The 26,494-nt window shown below is 45.5% G+C and overlaps 1 protein-coding gene and 1 long non-coding RNA gene across 2 annotated transcripts in view; both read left to right on the forward strand.

Annotated features, from left to right (window-relative positions):
• Positions 1 to 22,258, forward strand: part of PLCL1 (phospholipase C like 1 (inactive)) — a 202,449-nt gene extending 180,191 nt beyond the window's left edge. Inside the window, exon 6 of the mRNA XM_065670000.1 lies at positions 20,532 to 22,258. Within this exon, the coding sequence (XP_065526072.1) occupies positions 20,532 to 20,714 (183 nt within the window). The 3' untranslated portion in view covers positions 20,715 to 22,258. The remainder of the gene's footprint in view (positions 1 to 20,531) is intronic.
• Positions 22,259 to 24,079: 1,821 nt separating this feature from the next.
• On the forward strand, positions 24,080 to 25,950 carry LOC136011070 (uncharacterized). Its single transcript, XR_010611181.1, has 3 exons — positions 24,080 to 24,360; positions 25,463 to 25,681; positions 25,785 to 25,950. It is a non-coding gene; the product is annotated as an uncharacterized LOC136011070 (long non-coding RNA).
• Positions 25,951 to 26,494: the final 544 nt, after the last annotated feature.

The raw sequence follows: 26,494 nt of genomic DNA on the forward strand, positions 1-26,494 counted from the left end.
GAATCTGAACAACTTTAGCTGTGTTAGGTAAAAGAAATGCCTCACGCTCAGAGTTGCTCTTAAACACAGTCAGGGTTGCTCTGAACTTTTCCATTTTTACAGGTTCATCAAAGGAGATGTTCGCACCTCTGAGTGTAACCCATGATTAATGAAGGCATAAGTAGGGTATTAGAGAAATATTTTCCTTGAGAAATAATTGCTGCCTAGCACAGATTGTCAACATATTCAAGAGCATTTCAAACATCTAGCCAAGGTCAAGGAATAACTGACATGTTTCATTTCTAAGCCACAACTTCTTTTTTACCTTTCTCACATCATAAAATATCAACAGAGTTTGTGGCAACTACCCATGGGTGTAAATGCAAATGAAACACTTTTTCATTCTGACTGAAGGCCAGCTGAGTAATGACATTAGAAAACTGGGAATATGGTTATTCAGGTGTCTGATATGAGACCATCAGTCATAGCTACATCTCATGTTTGGCATTGACTCTCTCCTCTGTGCTGGTGAGAGCTCCCCAGAAGGATCTGGTGAGGTGAGACCAACTACCCTACCCTACTCAGGCCATTGGTGTGCTTTGTATGTATAGTGTCAGGGTGGTCACTACAAATGTGTTTTACTAGATGCTGGTGTAGTGATGTAAGACAAGAAGAAAATTGCCCATTAACAAATGCAAATGCATCAGCTCCTTTACAGTACCTGAGGTGAATGAATGGCACCGCACCAACAGAAGAAAAGCTCTTTGTGTGCTCCAGGTTGTTGGAGGCAATTATATCATGCAGCAGTAGTCAGTTTGTATGAGGTGCCCATGAGCAATAACAGGTATTATATCAATGCTTGTGCCTGCGAGATGATTAATAGTCTTTTCCCAGGCTAGCAAAGCCAAGGCATATTTAATTAATGTATTTCTTTATAAAGACTCACTGCAGTAGGCAAGCTTTGAATACAAAAAGAAGATGCAGTAAGAAATTGCTACTGGCAAAATCATTAATTACTTACAGATTGCAAGATTAAAGTATATTTTATAAAAACCATAACTGTGGGCATTCTTCATATTTAAAAATGCCCGGGGGTACTTTTAAGAGGTACTTAGTGAGAATGAATCAAAATAATACATCATTTTCTTCTTTGGTTTGTAGAAACTTAATTACATATTAGTAATACCCACTTTAAGGACAAATTGTTTGCCAGAACATAAAAATGTTATTAAGGATGCCGTCGTTCTAACTTGGGAACAGTTTAACAAGTCAGCTTTGATATTGGTGCTTATTTTTGTCATGTCACATCCTCCTATTTGGTCCCGTGTCATGTAAAATACTGGTCCCCTGTACAGTGATGCAGTAATATTGTGGGGCGCAACATAAGTACCCAGGACAGAAGAATCGTGTTCTCACAGTGACATGATGCTTAATGATCCCAAATATAGTCTTACTTTCATTTTTATTTCCACACAGCACCTTCTCTGTGCCTCTGTTTTCCTGTCTGTATTAAGAGTAATTGCAAAGAGAGCAAAAGAAATTCTGTGTTTACCACTTCCCAGGGACCACAGTGTTAGGAGCCATTCATTTAATTCTAATGGGCATGTGGAATTTCTTGGCTTAGCCAAGGTAACCGTTCTGGTCTGACCCTTTCTTTTGCTGCAGAAGTTCATGATTCAATGGCATGAGATACTTCTTGTTTTGAAAATAGGTAACTAAGGTCTCAGAGGGGTGCATGTGCTGGTGCTTGTTTCTCCCCACATGCTGGTGTTCCTCCTGCCTTTCCCTGTTGAGGTCACCTCCTCTCTGGCACGAGTGGCTGATCTTGTAGGCAGGCACGAGCTGCTCCTTCCTGTGCTTGGAGAGAGCAGGGCACCAGGATGAGTGAGGTAGAAGCTGAGAAGCCTCATTAGGACAGTTCTGGCCTTGAGCTAGCAAGTTCTTCAGAGACCTGGGGCATAACCACTGGTACTCAGTGCCACCATAGTGCACTAGATGGCTTTTGGGTCAGGTATGCTCACTTATGTATGAGTGATGTGTAAGCAGAGCCAGCTTGGGTCCGCTCCCAGCCCTCTCGGCATGCGACAGTGCAGGCTCTGACTCTTCTTGGGCTCTTCTGTCTGCTCCATGTACCTCTCCCACAGCACCTAGTACCAAGTATTTTCTAGTAACTGAGGCACTCTCAGCATCTATCGTGTGCAACCACTGATTTAATGACTGCTTTATGAGGTTTTGAGAATGTTTGGGGCAAAAAAAGTTATTGCTTGCAAAACTGCTCTCCTTGCTGAGGCAAAACTGTCATGGACTATCAGGAGGTGTTTACTCAGGCAAAGAAGTTGGGATTCGCCTGTGTCCCACGAGCCTGGCAAGTAAGCCAAGCAAAGTCTGAGTGTGTTAACTGTAGTTTAGACTTACTGCTCTCCCATGGACATGCTTTGTCTGTCTGCATACATATTTTCCTGGGCTGTCTGTGCTTTGGTGGATCAGCCCATACAATGTCTAGGAGTAGTACCACCAGGTACTTGCCTGCATGTTGACAGTAAATACATAAATAATTAATATACCAACATGCTGACTTATTTATAGACAAAACATGGGAAGACAAAGATAAAGCAGCATTTACTGGTTTAGTCTTCTGCTGGTTTCTGCTAGACTCAGACACCCAAGTGCTGGAATCTAATCTGTGTTCATGGGGCGGGGGGGGAGGGTGTTGAATGTTTTTTATGGTGCCCATGATAAGATTTCACCTCTGCTACCATGTGTTGTGTCTTATTAGAACTCCAACTGCTAGTGCACACTACAAGACATCAAGTAGTTAAATTTTCAGGGATCATTTCAGCACCCATCCATGAGTGCATCTGCTAATTATCCTGCATTTAAATTAATGCTGATTAGATTTAGAAAGAGAGAGGTTTTTGAATACAGAAGGCACACAATTAATAAATTGCTAATGCAGTTCACTCTTTGGGGGAGAAATCCACAATTTTATGATGTAGGTGGGATCAGTGCTAGCTCTGGTAGAAGTGGGTTTATGCAGCAAAACTGTGCACAAAGAGAGCTTTTGGAGGATGGCTGCCACAGACGACCTATTTCTTCATCACAGTCGTTTGTGACAAACCGCCTTCAGTCACTGGGGAGACCTGCAAGATCCAGACCTCTCACCTGGGTGGCAGAGCCCCATATGCACACTTCAAGGCTATTTGGAGAGATAAAAGCCAGTTTTGTGAAAGGTGTACATACAGACTCTCTGGCTTCACCTCAACTGAGATGAATTTGGCATCGCTACAAGGTATTTGTTTTCTCTAGGAAGGAAAGCAGCACATTATCATGTTGGGACGCCACACTTGTGAGCTTGGAGCAGGTGACCCTTGAACAGTGACTTATTCTAAAGCACCTTATGTGCAGTGGTGCCACACAGACTTTCCACTGATCTTTGGAAGAACTAAGTCCATTCACAGCCTTAAGTTAAGGATTATTGTAGTGGGATTATTATATATGGGAATGACTTTAATGGACACTCTACAATACTCTTAAAACCATCCTGTAAGTAAGATTTATTTGGGTCCTTTCACATCAATCCTTTTTCCTGCAGTTAGGCAAGAACCATAGCTTTGCACCTTTGCATGCTACAAAGTGGACAACAGAGCAGCATGGCAGAATCTTAGGGATATTTCATGTAATTAAGCACAACAGTAACAACATATTCTACCGCATGGCATATAATTGCTGCTAAAGGATTTGCATCTCTAGATCTTAAGTGAGAGCATGGTGAATCCTCAATCCCCTGTAAAGCTGCAGCGCTCCATGTACCATTTATTTCTTTCCATGTAAGTGTTAGTTAGGCTTCCCATGCTCCCCAGAAAAATTTCTCATATATTATGTCCCTCCTTTTCCTAGCATATCTCTACTGACATATGCACATCGGTGCTCCATTCGTGAAACTGCAAAAATGGATGAAATATAAGCCATAGTGCCTTAGCAACAAATTCTTGTGATTTGCTGTCATCTCCTGACAGTAATAGTCCAGCAAGAGCAGTAGGTAGGAGTGGTTTATGAGACACGGACACTTCATGCTTGCCTTTAAATCCAGGGCTCCCTGTATTATTCCATGTCTACTTGTTTCCAGGTCTCCCTAGATAAATGTTTTAAATGTGGCTACCCCAAAGGCTCTTTTTCCTGAGAGGCTAAATGTCTCTCCTGGTGTGTAGTTCCCACACTGTTTGCATTTCCTTTGTTGGTGCAGTTCAGAGTGGTGTTTCTCACTTCTAAACCTCTCCAGACTGTGTTCCTTAGTGGCTTTTGAAGGCTCTGCTGCCTTACTTCCAGACCACTTCAGCTACAGTGGAAATTGGCTGAGCCAGTCAGTCTGCAATTGAGGGACAGGTTTTACAAGCATATGGGGAAATGCAGAGCTTCTCTAATTACTCACCTAGTTATTTGATCAGGTTGGTCTCATACACATGAACTGAAGGACAAAAAGCTAAAACATAACAGGAAGCTGCTGGCTTTCTGAGAGAACGCTAAAGAGCAGGTGAAATGGTTCAGCAAGGTCAACATCCCCTTAGTCTTGTAAATACCAACCTGCTTAGCTTGAAGCAGTTTATTTAGAAGTAGAGGGAAAGGTGAGGAAGGAGATAGGTTTAGATTGTTTCTTATTGAGCATGTGAAGAGTCTGGAGGAGACGCATGGGAGTGCAACTTGTTCCTGGGCTCTTGGCATACTCTGAATGCAGTAGTGAGTGTGATGAAGGCTCCCAACTTCTGAGCTCCTTTGGAGGGCAAAGTTGTGCTCCTGGCTTTCAGGCTGTGCCACGGAGCTTTGTGTCTGACTATGGGCCTGCATTTCATGATTTTTCTGAGATAGGGGGATTTAGAGTCCTTCAAATGATATTGAGTTACAAGATAAGGAGGTAAAAGCATGTGATTCACATGCAAAGCTGTTTTGGTTAGTGTATTTTGTAAACCAAGGGAACAAAAACATGTAAGTATTGGGTAGGTGGATCCTTCTTGTGCATGCTTATTGCAGGGGTTGGACTAAATGACAATGGACCAGATGACCTTTGAAAATCTCTTCCAGCCCAAACTATCCTATGATTCTATAGCAGAGCGCTGTTTTCTGCTAATTTGGTTGGCAGATGCTTCCTGGAACTCTGCCCCATACTGCTCATTGCCTTTCTTGTCCAAGCCCGCAGGCAGGAATCAGAGGTCTTTAAAAGACACCTAGCCTTGGTGGATTTTGCCAGTTGTATCTGGTGATGGGAACTTCTCAAGTTACTTCAACGGCGTGTATCAGGGTAAAAAGAGTGTAATCCCAGTCTCTCAGCAGTACTAGTTAATCAACTGGAATATCCTGTTCTTCTTGGCTGTCAGCCATGCTGCCAGAGCATTGCTCCAGGGAGGGTGTAGTGAGCAGTCTCAAACAAGTACAGCACGGCCTCAGTGGGTACCTGGCTGTTCTTTACGAGTGGTTTTGAAGCCCTAATGGTGTTCCTGACAAGGTCTCTGTTTTCTTGGCCAAGGAAAATTTCAAGACATGAGTTGGATTTAGAGCAAATTAAATATTCATGTGTGTTTAAAATATACATGAAGGCCACCCAGGCAATCTTAAATCTGCAAATAACAAATGCTACAGGGGTGGCTACTGGGGGAAGGGAGAGCAGTGACTGCCAGGGTTCACAGCTCTTGCTACTCCATGATACTGTGAGTTTCTGAAGAGATGTGTTAAGGCATGGACTTGATGATTTTAAAGGTCTTTCCCAACCTAGCTGATTCCATGATTCTAAGGAGTCCTAGGATGGCCTGGCAAAGAGGAGAGGCTTTGTCCCATGTTAGTTATCCATGGGGCTTTGTCCAGTAATGTCACAGCAGGAGTGTTTCATTGACTAGCCAGAAGCACTTGTCCGGCGCTTTCGGATCAGGCAGATCTGGTGCTTTAATCATCCAGGCACAGGGATCCACCTGCACTTGCCTGCCTGCAGCGCTGGCTCTTGTGATGAGCAGCACTTCCCTCCCCACCTCAAGCAGCCCCTGCAGGACCAAGCCCAGTTAATAGTATCTGTTCATTCAGGGAGCATGCACCTTTTTCTGACTTTCCTCCAGCCTTTAACAGCTATTTCAGTGCATAGAAAACAGGACTGAAAGGGCCTGTTGAGAGGCTTCATTGGGGTTCCTCCTGCTGCCCTAATGCAAGATCCAAATAACATTTAGCTGCTGTGGATCTGAGGCCTGCTCAGATATTTGTCATGAGAAGTGCTTGGTATGAGGCTGTGGTGTTGTCCATGCTGACACCCAGTGTCCAGGGTGACAAGTGACCCAGGGATCTGGAGTCACTTAGCACCTGGGGAAAGAGCTGATAGCCAGAGTCATCTGAGCAGAAATGTGCCATTTTCATCACTTCTCTCTTCCTCCTTCACTACCAGGGCTCTGCTCCCACAGGTGTTTCACAACAATGGGTTTAGGGACAAGACCCTCTCGCAGTCAGTGTGGGACCCAAGCGTAGCACGGACTGAAAATGGAGGGTCACCAAAGTTCACCCAGAATACAAGTGCTGTGAGCTGCCTTTCTCTGGCGTAAACCTTTCAGCATTTTCCTGCAATCCAAAGGTCTGCATTTCAGATCTAAATATTATTTCTTCAGTTTCACTGGCATGGGTTTTTATGTCTGCGCACATACATGCATGTGTGTATATATATATATATATATATAGGAGGAGAGACAGGCCATTGAATATGCAGAACAGTAACTTTGGGACAAAAAGAACAGATTGGAGAAATGAAAGATTGTATGAAAAACCTCGAGAGATATCTTGCTTATCCCATTTTCCTTGTATTTGACTAAAATGAGCCAGAGGTAGATGGCAAGCAATCTTGTGATGTGCCTTTTGAGTGATGTGACAAATTGCCAAAAGCCATGGGTCCAATGCCAAGCCAACAGCGTGCATGCAGGGTGAGGTACACTGCATTGCAGCAATGGTGGTGTGAGACAGGGCCAGGAGCATGTGGGGTCACTGTGCCTGGCACTTCATGTGCCAAGGCCACCTTGGCAGCATGGGCCTTGAGCCCAGTAGAGGGTTGGCATGCTGAGGTGCTGTGTGTAAGAAACCAATTTTAGCGTCACTTCACAAATTGAGGCTTGTCAAGATGTTTAAATAGAGCTAGTCTGCCAAAATAGATGTCTAACTCTCTCCTTGTGCAGGCTGGCAGCTCAGTGAAGCCCCTGCTTGGCTGGCTGTTCTGCCTCAGCTACCCCTCTGTGCCTCACTGTCACTTCTCTTGTCCCCAGCCTAAAATCCCTCTTCACTCTGTGTCGCCCCAGTTGTATGTATCATCTCAATCATGCTGGAGCAGTGGGAGAACCACCAGGCTCTTTGTCTTACACGTGTATCCAATTCACCCCATCCTTGATCCTGCACATACGTGTGCCTGTGCAGAACTGAGCTGGAAGATGGGGAGTGCTGTGGGGAGTGTGTTGGGGAGCAGAAAGATGACTGAATGGAATAATATTTGTAGATGGTTCCCCACTAAAGGAAGAGTTCTTTGATGTGGAAACTGGGTCAGTGTCATTTCCCATCCCTTGAAGGAGGAGACAGTGAAGGCAGGAACTAAAAGTGGCATAGGAACTTCAGCAACTTCTGCCACCATCCCCTCTCCTGCAACGGTGACGTTTCATCTGAGACACGGATATCAAAGACTGCCATACCCAGCAGTGGAGTTAATTAACACAACCTGGAAGACGTGGAAGTTGGGAATCTTGTTTGCGCCAGTCTGACAACATGACCTCATTCAGAGGAACTAAAAGGGCTGTAATGAAAGTATAAGTTTCAGCAGAATTTCACACATTTCTTGCTTTTATCTGTCAGTGGCTGTACTAACAAAGAAAGAAAATGAGCAGCTGCCTCTGTGAGGTGTTAAAGATTGCATTATAACCCAAGCCGAGCTGCCAGCCCTGCTCACGCAGTGAGGCAGTGTGCCAGAGGGGTGGGAGCCATTCCTTTCCAAACTTATGGGGTGGTACTGGGCTTGTGCCCCAGCAGCACTCCAGCCCCAATGTCTGCCACTAGTGAGGGGTTTGGGGAGACCTTTTCCTTCCCAGATTGACAGCATCCTGTGGTACCTCACACAGAGCATTATTCACAACACTGGAGACTTCGGTGGTCTTTTCTGTTGCTCCGTTGCGCTCACTGTTGATGTTGTTCCAGGGTGGTCAGTTGAACGGTGTGGTATTTCTTATGTGCTGAGACACGCAAAATGGATGTATTTTTTTTGGACTCAGGGACTGACTATGGCTTAGAGAGCTCCAGTTATCTCTTTATGCAGCTTGGAGGATTGTCCCTTAAATAATACATAAGCAGAGAGATTCAGTTGCATGGTTATTTATTATTGAAAAGACATTACATTTTTAAATCATTTCAGTTGTATTTTAATCTCTATTATTTAACAAATTCACTTTACAACCTAGAATTTGCTTTCGCTGTGCTCATCTCATCCCTCCCCAGCTAGCACATGCTGCTGCTTCTGACCCATGTAGAGATGATGCTGATGGTTCCTGCCAGGGTGTTTTGTCTTCCTCCTGTTTTAAACTGTTGAATAGTGCGGTTGTGAATCAATGTCCTGTATCCTGGTAAAGATCTGGCGGAGCTGTGATTGCTTCAGGGCTAACGAAATACGGTGGAGAAAACTCCCTTTGTTTTCCTCCAAACGTGAAGCTCTGTGTGTCAGCTCAGCACCCTGCCCGAGTCAGGGTAACCCACAGCCTTTGGCAGGAGTTGTACCCAAAGCAGCCGTGTTCCTACGCTGTTAAATTCCCCGGTTCATTCAGACACAGGTCTTTGTGCCACTGGGAGCTTCTCCTTTCCTGCCTGCGCATCGCTGTTGTATGAGGGAGCGTGAGTCTGAGTGAAGGGCTCCATTTCTGGGTGGTCAGTGGCAGGAGAGAGCAAGGGGAGTTTCTGCCCAAAGCCTTCCTCCACAGGCATACTTTTCTGGATTTGTGTAGAGCTGTTGAGTGTCAGGAAGAGACCAGGATACTGATCAGTGCATGGTGGGACGTTAAGAGAGAATTGCTTGTACGTTGTTTTTTCTCCTGTGTTTGCTTATTGTTCAGTCTGAATTGTGCTGTTCTCTGGGAGCCGTAAACTGATGCTAGTCTGAAATGGTTATGTTTGAATGTCAGCTTTGGTGTGTGCCAAGAGGATTAACGTCCTCTAAAAATTACCTTTGTGGTATATTTTGAGCTCGTTACAGCTACTGTCAGTGGATCACATACAGTTTCCCAGCACTTATAAATGATGGAGTTTGACTGCCCCTTTTGTTATGTGTATTATGCGCCAGCAGCTATGAAACCTCACTGCCTGTGGGGAAACAGGTGTCTAATTTAAGCTAACTCCCTGGGGGAGCTCAGGAGGTGATGAAAGCTGCCGGTTGCTCCGTTGAAACTTCCTCCTCTGCCGTTGCTGAAGATGGTGTTTGGGTTTTCCCTGGCCTCAGTCAAATAGAATCATAGAATAGTTAGGGTTGGAAAGGACCTTAAGATCGTCTAGTTCCAACCCCCCTGCCATGGAAATCCGGTAACAGACTTTATAACTGAGTTTTCTGAAGCTTAGGGGCATATCTCTTTATGAGTGCCAAGTCCTTCACCTTTTCCTCCTGAGCATAGATAGGAATTCTCTCTCCATGTGTCGGGATGTGCATAACACCATTGCTAGCCAGGACCTTTGATGACTTCTGCACTTGTGTGAGTACAGAAGTCAGGGGAGCTGACTTCTGAATCCAGTGGGCAGCAATTTGCTGGTGTGGCCTTCCCTGTTTCATTCTGCCAGTCTGGCTTCCATTGCTGCCTTCTGACACTGAAAAGCCAAAGTGTTCACCTACACTGCTTACTTATTCCGAGGGCTGCAGTTTAAATAAAAGACTATTTAACTCAATGGTGGTATTGATTCATTTTTGTAGTCTTGGGCCACCAGCAAGAGAGGGCTGCGGAGTAAAGACTTCAGTGTTAATATGTATGATTATTGGCAATATGGATCTGCAGGGAGGGCTTGGACAGTTAGTCGAAAGCCACAAATGGCGTTAAGCAAAAGTTGCATGTGTTCAGTGAGACCAGGCGTTTCCTTTGCAGTTATTCTTTCCCAGCAACCCTGCTGGATCCCAGAAGCCCTAAATGTGGCAGGTGTTCCCAAAGGTCTACGCAGGAGCTAGGGAAATTTGAGGCCCAAGTGCTTGTAGGTATGAACAACAGAATGGGAAACTACATTGTATCCTTGACAGCTATAGTCTTCTTTTACCTGGGTCTGTTGAAATCCAGTGCAAGGTAATGAACCCTGCAGGAGGCAAAGGACCCTTTCCTATGGGTCATTTCCCCAGGTACAGGTAGGATGTGTTTGGGGAGGAATGTTGAACCAAAAGTAGCAATTCTGTTGCTTGTGGCAGCTGCTGTTTATTTTCATATCACAAAGGAAAAAGATGGCCTTGCTTGTGTCAGGCTGTGAACACAAGAGAGCAGAATAATAAGACACATTCATAGCTTTTCATCCTTTCCAACACTCACCAGTAACTGTGGAGGTATTACTACCTCCACAGCCTCTAATTCTTAAGCCGTCTATCAGGCTTAAGCACACAGCCTCTAATTCTTAAGCCCTCTATCAGGCTTAAGAATTTAGTTCAGTTTTGCCAAAAGGCCTCTTACTATCTGTGGCATGGCATCATAATGAGCTGGAAATTGTGCTCGTTCTGTTTCCCTCATTGACGTTTTGGGGCAGTGAATGTGTAAATGAATATTACATTCAGTTCTCCATCCTGCGCCACTTACTTTTGTGCTTGGCTCACTCTGTTTGCTTTGTGTCTCCATTCCCATCCTTCATGGAGAGTTCTCACATCCAGCCATGCCTGTTTCTGACCCCTCCCAATTTTATTCTCTGCTCCCAGTAGCTTTGTTTTGGTAGCTCCCTGTCTGCTGGGTCAGTGTGCTGGTTATGGCAATAACCATACCTGGCTCGTGGTTGTATTTGGCTTCTCATCTGTACAGGGAAGGCAAGGGTGGGATTCTCCGAAGGGCCCTGTTAGCATGTGGGGTCCATGGCTGCTGTGCCTACAGGACCCTCTTTGACCTCTGACTGGGGGAATACAAGCAGAGAACATGGCTTAGCTCTGCTTTTACTCAGTTTGCTGGCCAGTCTCACTAGCAAGCACGCCTTTGATTGCACGTCCCTGCACAGGGAATGTCCCATCCAACAGGGATGAGGTGGGTAAGCATTTGCTTAGGGATCTTCTAAAAGCCTGTTCCCTCCTGGCAGTTATACAGCAGTTTGTGTCATTTTGTTCTTTCTTCACTTAACCTTTCATGGGATTTGGAGTTTTTGCTCTCATCTTAAAGCTTTCTGTTTCAGCATAAAGTTCTTTCTGATATGTGCTGCTTGTGAGCAGGTTGGAAACTGACTGCCCTTAGCACCTTGCACAAGGGGAGGAGAGCAGCCAAACCAGAGGGGTGCCATGTCCCCTCTTGGGGAGTAGGCATGGGGAGCTCGGGGTTTTCTGCAGATGCCTGCACCCCCATCAGCTGGTGATGTTTGCCAGAGCCACTGCAGCAGGAGGATTTGACAACCATAGAGTTGCTAAGATATATTAGTGTCTGTGCCAGATGGTTACTCAGAGGCAAGGAGAGCGCAAGGAGCTGTAGGCAGAAACAAGCACTGCATGAGTATGCTCTGTTACCTGTCCAGAAACGCAGTGCTCTGACAGGTGTAATTTCATTTCGTCCTGATTAGATTATCTCAGCTAGCATTAAGCACAGCTGCAGGTATTATTTTTAGCTGTTGTCCTAAGCAGCAGTCTGAGGAGAGCCATGAGTGTTTGTGCTGCATCAACTCTAGCACTCCCTTCCCACCAAAAACACCAAACCAGCACAGGTGCCTGTTGGCTTCAGTCAAACCAGAATCAGCTCAGGGATGGTCTAGAAACCCTTCCCTGTTTCTGTTGAGTTTAAGGGGCATTTTGCTGTCAACACTCATGATGAAGGACATGATTTTGATGTTAGCTGGGCAGCTGTGAGTCAGTGCAAAGGGCACTGGGAAGTGGGGAGATGGGGAGGTGCCAGCTATTCCCAGACAAGTGTTCTGCTCAGGGCTTGCTTTGCACAGTGTTTTGTTAGCTGCAGAACATTGCTTTTCCTGCAGCTGGGCCTTTCACTTGGAAAAATGAAATGCAAGAAAATTGTGTGCTTTCTGCCTCATTTTTCTTCCCCTTGTTTTGTTTTTCTGGGGCTCTCTGGACTTCATTGGACTTACCAGCTCGTACATGCGGGGAACTGGGCTTTGTGAGCAAAGGAGGACTAAGAAATGAATGCCTGGACATACAGCTTTGACTTCCATCTCACGGCTGTGTACCAGAAATAAATAGTGCCCCAATCTCTCCAGTGGTACTGGGTTTTCTTAGTATTGATTGTGCACTCCTGGGCTCCCAGCCAACCCTTTGATTTCAAACTTATCACCAGAAATAAAGGCTGGCTCCTAGTGTGGAGGGGTTGACAGCAAGAGTCTGTACGTTTGTGGCTGTGCTTGCAAACTGCTAGGTGTAGTGCCTGAGAGACACACACAAGCAGCTGAACTGCTCAGCACATGGCTAACATCAAATTAATGCCATTATTTCTGAAAGCAAATTCCTGCTGCAACACAGTTGCAGACAATCGATGTTCACATTCGTTCCTTTTGACAGCCTGATATAAGGTAATTTGATGTAAACGTCCAGATGAGAGAAGCAAGAGGCACTTCTTAAAAAATGAAAATAAAAGCCCACTCTCTTCATACATAAAATGCCTGCTTGAAGGAACAGATTAGCAGCCATACAGTGCAATTGATTCGCAAGAGCCCGCGGATTTCAGTGGAGAGCTCTGTTTAAAGATCAGCAGGGAACGTTACAGCATGAGTGCTTTTGCCACTTAGGTATTCAAGCAAATGCTTGATGTTAATTCCTTCTCAGGCTTTGGTCTAGGGCCAGTAGGGTTTGGAAGTGCCTTTGACTGAGTTTCTGAGAGCAAGCTGGCCATGTATGACTTTGCCTTTACTTCATTAGGGAAGTTCTGTAAGAGAATGACAAATACAGACCCTCTTTCCAAAGTTGCCATGGCTGCAAAGGCAGCAATGTACTTGCACTGGCAAGGCCAGCAGCCAGAATCAGAAGTTTTACTAAGTCTTTGCTTCTTTGCTAATTGCATGACCTTTTTGAGGTTCTCTTTGTATGATGGAAGTGTTTGTTCATTTCCACCTCCCAGGCTGCCCTCGAGGTCTGTGTTTAGCTGTGTTGCAGGATTTGGGAATGTACAAGTGCTGTGCTGGCACTGGTGAGAATTGCCCAGTGCGGAGTCTCTCAGTATCCAGCACTGCCATTTACATTTTAACTGCACCTGTCCAGCAGCTGGAAAAGAAGGCAAAACATGCCATGGGTGTTTTTCAGTGGAGTGCCATACTGGCAGAGGGCTGGTGTTCTGTCTTCCTGACCGTTTACATCACTGCTTGTGTTTTGGGATTGACTGTGCAAGTGTCACTAGCCTCCTAGAAAACAAACCAGGCTAACATGGAACACCAGTGTAGATCCCTTTTTAATCATCCTCTACAGTGCAGACTTTTGGGGTGAGACCCAAATGGCAGATGAAATGAGTTTAAAAGCTTTGGGCTTTGCATGGGGCAATATTGTTCTTAATATACCACAGTTACAATTTTGGCATCAGGCTCCACCCTGGGTACCCACCAGCAGTCACAAAACCCTTAGGTGTCTTAAAGGAGTAGTTTAGCCCATGGCCATGATCACACTAGAGCCGCCAATGAGGTTAGGATTTGATCTATGTTACAAGTTAGAGCCGTTCTGAATCTTACTTTGATATTTATTTATTCTATTTCTTATAATTTATTTATTTTTATTAACTTCTTCTATGTCCCTTTACTATGGTATTTGAGCAACTCCTATGGTTGCAGAGATCTGTGCCTCAAAGAGGACTGGACTAATACACTGGAACCTGCTGGGTGCTCCGGGCAAGCCAGTACTGAATGGGTTCTGTGGAGTGGGTGTAATCCAGATTCCTGCCTGCTTTCCCTTGAACTGCCGAGAATCCCTTCTACTTTTGTACAAGGAAACCCTGGCCGGGTTGCTTTGGAGTTGCTGTGTAAATTTTACCAACCACCTGGGGTAATGCTGGGCTTGTTCTGTTGCTCGTACAACTGACTGCAGTGGAAAAGAGACTGCATTGCAGACAGTATTTGCAGAGGTGGTTACCCCTTAGCTCTTGACCCAGCAGTTGTCCTAAGCTAGGTGCTTGCTGGCAGCAGGCTGCTCACCGGAACATACCACCTTAGGGCTGTTGTAGCTTGGCAAGTTGATGAGTGGCTGCCAGTGTTCCTTGAAGACTCCATTTCAAGACTTGTACACATATCAAGTGCAAACAGGATATTTTTCCTGCATAAGTGGTAAAGCAGCTGGGAAACAGAGTGCAGCCAAGTCTTGTTCTGTGCTCCCAGTGCTTTTCCTGGTGCTGCCTGAACCCGCTCAGCCCCTTGTTTAACAGAGGCAGGTAGAAAAGCCAGCATCTGTTCATGAAAGAAATGGAGAAAGGATGAAATGAAGAGTAATCTGGGTTAGTTACAGAGTACTTGGAATTGTTTCTTTGAATTTTCCTCCTCCTCTCTATCATTTTCCTCCTCCTTGCTGTCTTAGGTGTCCCAGCTGCTGGCAATGATGCATTGAGCAGATCAGCCCTAGAGCTTCTGACCTCGTTGTGGCATAACCTTTGATTTGCTTTTAACCAGCATCTGAAACCTCATGCTTATCTTGTTTTTAATCATGTAACCTTGTGTTAAAGCTGCACACAACAATCTGTTCCACTATAGTTTCTCTTTCCTGCTCTTGCTTACTGCAATTGAATGCCTCATAATGGTGGCTGCCTTTCCCTGGGTGGATATTTTCTTTCTCATACATCTCTGTGTGATATAATTGATTCTCAGCTGTGTTTCCTTCTTGCAAATTTTTGCTAGACCCCGCTTTGGGAAATGGGAGGGAAGGTCTCTGGCTGTCACTAACACACTGATACACCAAAACGAGATGCTCACTTTGAAGTCTGAAAATTACTAGTGACTACTGAGAAACATGGCGACTCAGGCCCCAGTGAGGTCTTGGTTGGATTGCCCAATTTACTCAGTGGCAAAGCTGTTGCTGGTTTCAGCCAGGTAGAAACAAGCCTTTGCATTTGGTTCAGAATTGGGTATGTGGGAAGCTACCCCAAAACCCAGGCCTTAAATGATACCCAGTAGCCCTGTAAGTGCCATCTTATATATGCATGGCCATTTTATCTTCCTGACAGGAAGGGTGTAAAATAAACTGGCAAGTAACATTTGGCCCCTGCTTTTCCTCTGGGTAACTCACGTTTTGCAATCCTTTGTTTTCCAGTAAGAAATGATTATACGCTTTGTGTATAGTCTTTCTGTACAGTAATTTTTCATGATGACATGTGCATTATGGTCTCTATCACAGAGAATAAAGCAAAGCTCTTGACATCTGCGGTAATAATGAAAAGGGTGGGTTTTTAAAGTCTGCGTTGATACAGAAATAGTCTATGTTTTTGGAGTACACAGTTCTGAAATGCGGATGTATCATAATCAAATTCATATCAATTGTTCCCACATTTAGCTTTGAAGGAGGCATGGAAAAATATCTGCTTTTTGTAATAAGTTTAACATAGCAGTCTAATCATTTCATTAATGATTTCCTCCTCAGGATCACATTTTCAAAGCCATGTACAATCATTTAATTGTGTGCCTCCTTATTAATATTAAACACAATTAAAATCCCACTATGGCACTTTGAAAATGCACCCCTTGTGGGAAGTGCAGCTTCCATGCAGAGTATCCCAATGCCACAGCAGCTCTTCAACATTTCTGCTTTCCGAGTCCTGGGGCATGGACTGTCAGTGCCGTTACCTTACCCGTGTTACCTCTGAAATGCAGAATGACACGATACTTGTGGTTGTTTTATTTGGCTGTGTCTGGCTTTTTCAGCCAACCACTGTCAGCCACTGGAGGTTTTTCTTTGTGATTAAATAATAATCCAAGAGGTTGTTTGTTTGAGAAGAAGTTAAAAAATAACAGCAATATCATGAGCATGATGTGGTACGGGCGGTAAGACCTCTGTTATTTATCATTTGTTTATTCATCCCTCGAGGAGCGGAGAGGAAAGCTCCCATAATGTGCTGTCAGAGAATGTGTCTGCCAGGAGATAAGCAACCGTCTGCTTTAGCAAGCAGCAGATTACAAAATGGCCTTTGCAGCCACCGTTTCAGCCTCCCTGAAAACACAGCCAGTTTTGATCTCCAGGAAAGCCCTATTGCACAACATACGATTTTCTACTTCACCAGCAGTAAAGGAAGGTGCTTGTGTGGGGCAGCGTGCCAGTGCAGTTCACTTCTGCACAGGCTGAGTGGTGGCCTTTCAGCATCTTCCTGCAGCCCCTTAATGCTGGTGTAGGCAACTGCCAACGTGGGGGCTATGGGTCCTGCCTGTGCATTAGCTGGGGTCCCAGTACTGATGGATGCCCAGAATGAGCAGTGTGCCATGACCTGCATGTCACAGGGTGTTCCCTAGAAAGCAAAGGAATAGAAAATAGTAATTATCAGTGTACATACCTATGCCCATATATTTATATTTATGTAGAAATACACATGCAATGTATATGAAAAGGTAATACCATGGAGTTGAGCACAAAATGGTGCCACTAGACTAACCCACCTTCTCTTCCCATTTCCTCAACCTCAGAGTCTGGGTTGTTGTTGGATATAATGAGCTGTCATCTTGGCTCTGTAGAAACTTAGGAGTTCGATTTGACACCCACCCCCCCCCCCCCCAAATTAATAAAACAACATACAGAATTCATCCCATCTGTGGCCATTGCAAGTGCCTGTCTAGAACTGCTTGTGCAGTTCTTTCATGGCTTGTCACTGAAATTGTGCAATATGTAAAGCCATGTCAGATTATCCCTGTTTTCTAAGTAGTATTAAGCTGTCAAGGTAAAGGCATATAATCTTACAGTTGCCTGACAAGCTGCATTACTTGTACTGTAATTTTAATTTGTGCTGAGGCTCCCTGGCTAGTTGTAGCTAGGTGTGTGCAACCTGACAATGTTCCGTAACTCCAAATAAAAACAGGCTCCTTGATCAGTTTTTCACATAGAACACTTGATTCATCTCTTCCAACTTAATTAAGTGACAAATGCTGAGTTTAACCTTCTCACAAGTATTTGTTTTCAGGAAGGCTGATGATACCAATAGCAGAAGGGAGATGGATGGGTAGATGCTGAAGTGGACTGTCATGATTTCTCTTTGTCTGGATGAGAGATGCTTTGTTTGTAAGGGCAAAGAGGATTATTCTGTGGGCAGAGATGATCACAATGACTGGTTTATGAAGGCTGTTTCAAGGCAATCATACTTACAGAGTTTACTCCAGCTTCGATCCAGTATTTAGTTCGTTAAGGTGTTGACACAATTTTGCTGGCGCTTTTCTTAAGTGGATTCTGCTCACAGCCAGTTTTTCAAAGCAAACAGATGGCTTTTCAAACAGAGCATGCCCACAGATTGTTTTTCCTGTGGTCTCTACAAGTATGGCAGTTCTGTCAGAGGGGGCTGGTTTGTCCTTAATTTTCTTGTGACAGATGATCCAAAATAATTGTTGTTCCTTAAACCAGCTGTTTAAAAAGAAAGAATACGAGTTGTCTAAGATATAGATCAGTTGGTCTGTACATGAATGGAGCTGCACTGTTTGGATACGTCCATTTCTGTTTTTAGATCACTGTAAAATAAGAATGTCTTCAGAATACTGGAAGTGTGCTCAGGAGGAGTGTTTTTTCTTCTTGGAACCCAAAGACACGTTGTGCATTTCCGCAGCTGAAATCTGTACTCTGAATTGCCTGGTTACTTGAATGTGAAATCTGAATATGCATAAGGGAGGGCGGGTGGCTCAGCACCCTCACAGGGGGTGTGAAGTCCCTTGGCTTCTGGGGACTTCAGATACAGACTGGCAGAGCAGACTCAGGCTGTTATCCTTCAAGTGAGGATGTATCAAATCCCCAGTAGCTTCCCTTAAATGAGTGTCTCGGAGAGTCCCCTAGGCAAAGACACAGTTGGTGGGCTACTCTGAGAGAGATTCCTGCGCTTTGCCCTCCCCCTGAGAAGGACAAGGAGATATGAAGTCAGCGACATAGACTCAGCTGAAGCTCCTTTTGTGTCAGCTTATGGAGCTGTATTCATCTTGTGCTGCTGCATGGGAAATCCTCTGTGCATGGTGTGAGTGAGATAGTGAGAATAGTGAGTTGTGACCATGCCAGAGCAGAAGCCTTTTCCCATACACCACAACTGAGGGGAGACAAGGTGCTTCGGGGTTCTGTGCTTTCACTGTCATCATTCTACCTCCCTGTTGCACTGGCTCTCCCAGGTTTTGGGTTTAGTTTTTCTTAGTGCTGTAGGGATGTCTGCTTTCAGTTGCTTCTTGTGCCAAGGGGATTTTTCTGTCCTTCTGCATGAGTACATAGTGCCAGGGTTTGACTTGGAGAAGTTAAGGCTGCAAAGCATCATCACATCGATTTTGTCTGCTTGTTGGTGCAGCCTTTGCTGTCTTCAGTCCCATGTGCATGATAAGAAATAAGTAGCAGCCCACTGCAGCCAGGTCTATTTCATCCTAAAACCAAACTAAAGCTGCGTTCATGTATCTACCACCCTTTCTGATAACATTGTCACTTCATTCTTGATACTCCTGTTGGATCTCTTTGGTTATGCTGCAGTGTGTTGTCCCTGTCACTACAGCACTAATGGCACAATTCCTCTGCTATTTGCCGTGAAGGAGACAGGAGCATGCCGGGTGCTTGGGGCAGCTATGGGACTCTTGAATTCCTGCCTTTAGTCATAAGCTGAACCACTGTCTTAAAAGCAGGATCACAGCTATGTGCAATATATGCTGTGTAAATTATTCTTGTTTTGCTTTTTTTTCAAACCATGTCTCCTCACTGGATCCCAAGCTATTTGTCTGTGTATTCCCATGACTCTCACGCTGCCAAGATACAAATCTCTTCAAAAGAGCTTCATACCAAATAGCACTGAGGCACTCATGCGGTCCCAGTGCTTTTTGTTATTCTCACATTGGGTTGGATTCGCAGCATCTGGGTAGTGATTTGCATTGTTCAGCAGGGGCAGATTCATGTCACCAGGAGGTGAGGCAATCACGCTCTCAGGCACAGGCTGCCATCCCTGGCTGACGTGGTTTCCCACGTGGTGTTTACCAGTGCAGCAGGACTTGCAAGCCATCATTGTTTCTTTGTTGTGAACGCTGTTTGTGGGGGCTCAGGCAGTTGTGAGTCCAGTGCCAGGCACTGGTGAACAGGGAGCTGTGCTCATCCTTCCTCTTAGCTCTGGGGAAAAAGAGAGCAGAGAGATGCCACCACTGCTGGAAGGTGTTGTGCTGTGACTCGTGCAACACATCTGGTCAGTGATCAGTCACCCCTCCAGCGTGTCCCAGGTCCTCCTGTAGTACCTGTTGTCTCCCCCGTGACCCTGTGAAGTGTCTGTGGTTTGCAGGAGGCCAGGTTAGGTTGCAGGGATGCAAATGTGACATTTTGCTCAGTGGAGGTATTCCTTCTCGGTACGCATATAACCAGCTGCAGTGGGTGGTGTACTTCAAGCTGTACTTGGGGTGATATTAGAAGAAGAGCAGCTCAGGTTCTTAGTGATATTGAATTTTAATAACCAGATGCATCTCCTGGCTCTTATTTGTATCTTCTAGTACCAGAATCTTGTCACTTCGTGGCACTTGAGGTATCAATATTGCATAAATATTCATTTTGGCATTTCTGAACACCAACTCCTTAATACAAATTTCATATAACATGTTTTTCCTGATAGTTACATCCTGTCAGTCACCTCACCTTTGTGTGCTCTGAGAAGATACAGAAGGAGACCTCTGCTCATAAAGTCTCTCACTCCCATTCGCCTGCTCAAAGGTCCCAAACAAAACGGTTCAGTTGACTTTAATGCTACAAGATGCTGTGTTTCATACAGGTGTGCAGCATGGCCTGCCTCTGCTAAAGGAGGGCCCAAGGCAAATTTGGGTGCAATGAGGTGTAGGTAGCAAGCTCATATGGGACCCTCAGCTTGGGACACACAGCAATTGCCATGTGGGTTCTGATGCCAGGACACAAGGATGGAGCAGGGTCTCCCATGGGCCATCACTGCCCTGTCCCTGGCCGGTCCTCACTGTTGACTGTGGAAGGGGAAATGCCTTCACCCACAGGCTCCTTGTCCTGCTCACCCCGCCCACTGTGCTGGCTGCTGCTTTACTCAGTGTGCTTGGTGTTGGGCCGGAGAAGGAGCTTCAGTCCCTTCCCAGCGACAGGCATTCTTGGTGGAAAGAGGGAATTTGAGACAGGACCTGGGACAACAGCAGGGCAGAGACACAAGAGCAGTATTGCTGCCTTCGGTTCTCAGTGTGTGTGTGACCCCTGACTCTCTCCTGCATGTCTGTCTGTGCATCCTTAGGGCCAAGGAGATCTCCTGAAGAATGCCAAGAACGAAGCCCTGGAGAACATGAAGCAGATCCAGCTGGCGTGCCTGTCGTGTGGACTGAGCAAAGCTGGGAGTGGGCACACGGACGCCAAGTCCAAACGGTGCCTGGAGGCAATACAGGAGAAGGATATGGGAGATGAGAACGGGAGGCTGTGAGGGGAGGCAGAGCTGTTGCATTTGTCATAGATTTCAATAACTAAACTATTTTTTTAAAGCATTTAAAACTTCACACAGGAGTGCCCTCTACAGGGTGTCGATAGTATTAAAATCCTCACAGCGTCAGTATTTTAATGCAGTTAATTTATCTAAGTTAAACTCTGGTAGTAAGATTTCTAATGAAGCCGAGCTGTCTGCAAGTGCACGCATGTGTGTGCACATGCAAATCCTGTAGACGCCCTTTCATGCATTACATTAGCCATTTGCTAGTTTATTCCTTTGTCATCTTTGAGTAGGCTTGTTCATTCTGAAGATCAAAACAAATAGGGAGTACTTGTATCAGTTTTGTGCTTTATTTTACTCTCCAGTTTTTATCATTGAACTTATTAAAGGTTACATTACTGTTAGGCTGTTCAAACAAGCAAATGCAACCAATGTCACCGACAGCTGTTTCTGTGAGGGCAAAACCAGTGGTTTGCTGCAGACCCTGAACATGATTTTTAGTGAATGGTTCAAACGAAGTAAATGAGATATTAAATGCTCAGAGTTGCTGGATATATTATGGTTAGATTTGAAGCGTATATTTCACTGAGGTTTAGCAAGCTGCTCTGCAGGATACACCCAGATAGCACATACTAATGTAAGAACTAGCTGATTTATTTCATTCCGGTAAATCATTGCTACCTTGTAGATCTGCAAGACAGCTACAGCCTTTGCTGATAGGCGCTAACTCGTTTAGTAAAGAGCATAGCTAGGCAGACCTGTAGTTACGAGCAGAGCTGTGAACGTCCTTCGGCGATCAAGAACTCTGAAGGTGAGCTTCAGGCTGACCTGAAACACCCAATGGTGCCAGTATTGGAAAGAAGGTTTTATAGATTTCACAAACTGTGAGCTTTACTGACAGAGGTGCAAGAGGCCAGACCCTGCTTGCTGCCTTTTGCTGAAGATACTGAAGTCAGTTGGATGAAGCAAGTAGGATCTTGCCTTATTTTGCCCTAGAAATTTGAAGCAAGGCTGCAGGACTGCTGCAGATGTAGTGAAGAGAAATAGCTTGGGGGAAAAAACAGGGTACCAACATTTTTGTGCAGCGGCTACAAATATCCTGACACGTTGTATGTTGAGGGTCATTCTAAGGTTGGATGCCTCTTTGTGCCGCTATAGAAAGGAGACAGAGAATGTCATGAAGCAATGCATCCTCATCCCTCCCAGTGTCCTGCTCATGTATTCTCACAACATTCATTTCAATCGTTTTAAGTACTGTGCCCGAGTGTAGTATTTGTGTTACCTTTAACAGGAGTAAGTGTTTTATGGTTATAAAAAAAGACTATATTTATTTAAAGCATTGCTTTTATTTTGAAAAGCTACTTTTTAAATTAATTTGATTAACAAATATGCTAATTTTTCTGAACTTAACAAAAAGTAATTGCTGAAAGTTTGACCGTTGGAGAATCTTATATAGCTATTGTGTTAAGTTATTTTTGACTTCTTAATAACACTATTATGTTCATGTTGCACATTACTGAGAGAGTAAAGCTATGAAACAACTTTGACCCATGTTTTTGAAGTGATTTAACACCGAAGGTAGCAAGTGAGACTTGGATAAAGGTGGGTTAGAGTGGGTAACTTGCTTGGGAGACCGTCCTGCTCTAAGAGGAACTGTATTATTGCGAAGGTTAACTCAGGTGCCGTAAATACCATTCAGTAAAACTTGCCATACTTGTTCAGATCCAGCCCTAAATCCTCTGTTTATGCGTGTGTCTTCAGCCTTCACTGAGGTCTGGAGAGGGGTGTCTCTTGTGTTTCAGGCAGGGCATGAAGCCCAGATCAATGGTCTAAATGTGCATGTTCATGTTTTTCCCTCCTCATTTACCTTCCTGATTTCATCATGGGCTGTGTTTATATGAAAACCAGCACATGGTCTGCAGTATTTGCAGTTACGGAGGCTGGAAACTGTTAACTTCACACCACCAAATGTGAAGGATCAGAGTTTGGAAAGCATCTCTCCTGGGAGAGGTTGCTTCAGGAAGGGTGAGTGGCTTTACCTGGTGCTTCATTTTAACATAGAGATAGCTTGTTTCTTCTCAATTTAAAAGGCTAGATACCTTCTAGTCCCCCTTCCTTCCTTGATGTTATAAACAAATTAATGTAAAATTACACAGAGAAAGGCTTGCTTGCTTTCTGTGCTTACATGGAAAGTGGCACCACATAGCTCTCACTCTATATGTATCTGCAGAACCAGAAGAAAGCAGCTGGACAGGAGCCCCATAGCACACATGCACACATCTTTCATGCCATGTTTAGTATTCATCTTGTATCCAGTGTCAGGGTTGTGCTGCAAGGCTTTGTGTGTCAAAATACAGGGAATATAAGGCCTCAGGCACTCTGGATTGCCCTAAGGAGCTGGGGTTGCTCCAGGCACAGGTGCCCATGCAGCCAGAGCAGCTTCACCCTCCCTTCTGCCTGAAGAGAGGGCTGGCAGCAAAAGCTCATCTCACCTTCTTCTGTGCCCCTTTGAAGTCACTGGGAGTGGAAGCGGATGATAAAGCGGCAGTCAGTGCAATAAAAATTCAGCCTTGAAGGAGAACACATGGGAAAAGTCATATCCAGCATCAGCACCGAGAGCAGCCCTGCGGGAAGGGCTGGGGGTGTTGATTGAAGAGAAGCTCGACGTAACCTGGCAGCGTGCGCTTGCAGCCCAGAAACCAACCTGTGTCACGGGCTGCATCAAAAGGAGCGTGGCCAGCAGGCCAAGGGAGGTGATTCTGCTGCTCTGCTCTTGTGAGACCGCACCTGAAGTACTGCGTTCAGCGCTGGAGCCCTGAACACAAGAGTGATGTGGAGCTGTTGGAATGAGTCCAGAGGGTCACAAAAGAGGTCCAAGAGCTGGGGGCACCTCTGCTATGAGAGCTGGGCTTGTTCAGCCTGGAGAAAAGAAGGCTTCAGGGAGACCTTAGAGCAGCTTCCAGTGCTAAAGGGGACCTACAGGAAACCTAGAGAGGGACTTTCTACAAAGGCCTGTAGAGCCTAAGGGGGAATGGTTTTAAACTGACAGAGGGTTAATTTAGATATAAGGCAGAAGCTTTTCCGTGTGAGGGTGCTGAGGTGCTGGCACAGGTTGCTCTGAGAAGCTGTGGCTGCCCCATCCCTGGCAGTGCTCAGGGCCAAGTTGGATGGGACTTGGAGCAACCTGATCTAGCGGAAGGTGTCTCTGGAGATGGCAGGGGGGTTTGCAACTGGATGAGCTTTAAGGTCCCTTCCAACCCAAACCCTTCTGTGACCACCAGCACACGAGGGACTGATGCCTGGCCTTTCAGGAAGTGTTTTGTGATATGGCCAGCTTCTTGCAGAGCCTCAACAACCTTTTCCAGGCCCTGTGCTGGTACCATTTGCCTGATGTTCCATCTGAATGGGTGAATATTATTACACCACTTCTGGGGAAATTATGTCAGGAAAGGGTTACAGGTATTTGCCGTTGTTTACAGTGTGCTTTAGGAACTAGAAATCAGAGAAGCTTTCGGGGACGTGGGGAAGTGTCTGCCAGTGGGAGTACAGGAGCAAATCTACCCAGGTTCTCGTTCCAGCTCTGCCACCGAGTCCTACATCTCTGCAGTGTTTCTTTTCCCTGTGTCAGCCTCTCACCTGTAAGGTAAGAATGATGTTTTCCTTCCCAAGCAGAGGTCAGGTTACCCATTTCTGGAGCCCCTTTTGTACTGGTGCTCTCTCAGAAGAACACCCAGGCACTGTGTTAGGCCTGTCCTGTAACAGCAGTGTTTGCTGGTGAGCGCAGGTGAGCCAGCATACCCAAGGAGGGCTGAGCTATCTATCACCTGCTTCCCTATCCCGAGGGCACCACTTCTTCTAGTGCTCAGGGATACGTTGTCCATGTGCTTGTGTGCCTGGGTCCTACCAAACTGCACTTTTGGTCAGGCATGGCAGAGGTACAGCCACCTCAAAGGTGGTAAGATCCTGCAGAATTCCTAAGCAAAGACAGGGAGCATGGCTCAGAGAGGTCGTGGCAGCACCTTCCTTAGGGCACGAGGCTGCAGCATGACCTCTATCTGTGTGTAAAGGAAATATGGATACAAAGGTCTCACTTGCGTTTAGTGTCCTGTGTGCATGAAGGAATGCATGAGGTACAGGAAGAGGCTGAGTTAGTCCAGCTGTTCAGACCTGTTAAGACCTGATTAGTCTTAAATCAACAGGAATAGTTCTTACCAAATTTCACATGCTGGCATGACAGCAGGACTGACTCCTTCCCCCTCCTTCTCCTGAGCTCAGCATGAGTTAAAACACCACACTGTTCAGCTGCTTTCTCTATTACTTTTCATACATTCTCTTCCCTGTTTTTAAGGGGATGATGCAGCTTCCCACTGCAAACAAGGTGACAGTTTTGCATGTTCCTCCTTCTGAGAGTCATCTCCCAGAATAGATCATTATCAGGTAATTGCATGCACAGAGGGAGCTTTCCTGTATAATAATGCTTCTCTTCCATCTATTAGTTTAGACTAAAACATTAGGTCATAGCCTCCTTGGCCTCTGTCCCACTTCTTTAGCCATAGGCAGCAGCCTTGTATGGAGGGCTAATTCAGGAAGCTTCAGAAAAGATGGTGAGAGGGTCACAGGAGCAGTCCCTTCTTGCCTCCAGTGCTTGCTGTGGGACCAAGAGTGGTGGCCCTAGCTCATATTGCAGCAGCAGCAGGTGATGTACAGGCTCAATAAACCAGGTCTTTCCTTCTTGTAATGTGCAGTGCTTGGCAGCGGAAAGGTGATGGTGAAGGATGAAAGCATATGGGCACAGTGAATATGCACTTGGGAATGAACATCCAGCCATGGACATCTGGCACCTAAACACCCTCTCGCTTCCCTGGGCAAGCATGAAAAATCCAAAGGTTTCCATGACACTGCAGCTGTACAGTTGTCTTCAAATCGCCACACCAAGCACAAGGCCATGTTTGCCCAGGCAGCTGGTGAGTACTGCTGGGACGCATTTCCCAGGTCCAGAGCGTGACTGCAGTTTGAGGCTGTTGTGGCGTGTCCCTGGCTGAGCAGCCTTCCATTTGCTTTCCACAGCTGTTCCCTGGAAAAATGTTTCCTTTCTAAAACGCCATTGAGGAATATGTGAGTTCAGTGACCAAGATGTGAGTGACCAGGCCAGAAATGTGATGCAAGCACTGTCCCACCAGCTGTTCCTGTGCAACGGAGAGTCCTACGTGACCCTGCCCCAGGTCCTGATTTAATGAGCATTTTGTACTCTCTTTGATTGGTTGAAGCAGTTTATGAATAAATTGCTCTTTCAGAAAATATTCATGGAGTAATTTCAAGAAAATGTGCAGAAATCCAAATCTCGGCAGGCAACTCGTGCGCAAGAGGCAGTGTTATGTTTGACAGCTGCTTGCTGTCCACAGTCCACACCACCCTGCTCTGGAAACTGAAGAAAAAAGAATGATTCCAAAGGTGGGTATGAGCTGTTGGTGGTGTTGGAAGTATTTTCCCTGTTAAACTGCACAGCGGGGACTCCTTCATTTATTAACACATGAATATAGTAGAGGTAGGAAGTAAATGTTGTATTTGAGGCCGAATGAAAGTAAGCGTGAAGAGGAGGTTGCGTGACAGCATGTCGTGTGTGGGGAGGGATGCTGGGCTGTGGGGGTCTGTGTGGGTGAGTGAGTGTTATGGCTGAGTGTGCCCAGGAGAAACCGCTGCCCTCCCTGCAGTGTGAGGGGCTGTTTGGGCAGGTTGGTAACCGGTGTGGCTGGTTTCCACCAGCAGAAGTTTGCACA

Source organism: Lathamus discolor, chromosome 3 (genome assembly GCF_037157495.1).
Source record: "Lathamus discolor isolate bLatDis1 chromosome 3, bLatDis1.hap1, whole genome shotgun sequence".
Lineage (NCBI taxonomy): Eukaryota > Metazoa > Chordata > Aves > Psittaciformes > Psittacidae > Lathamus > Lathamus discolor.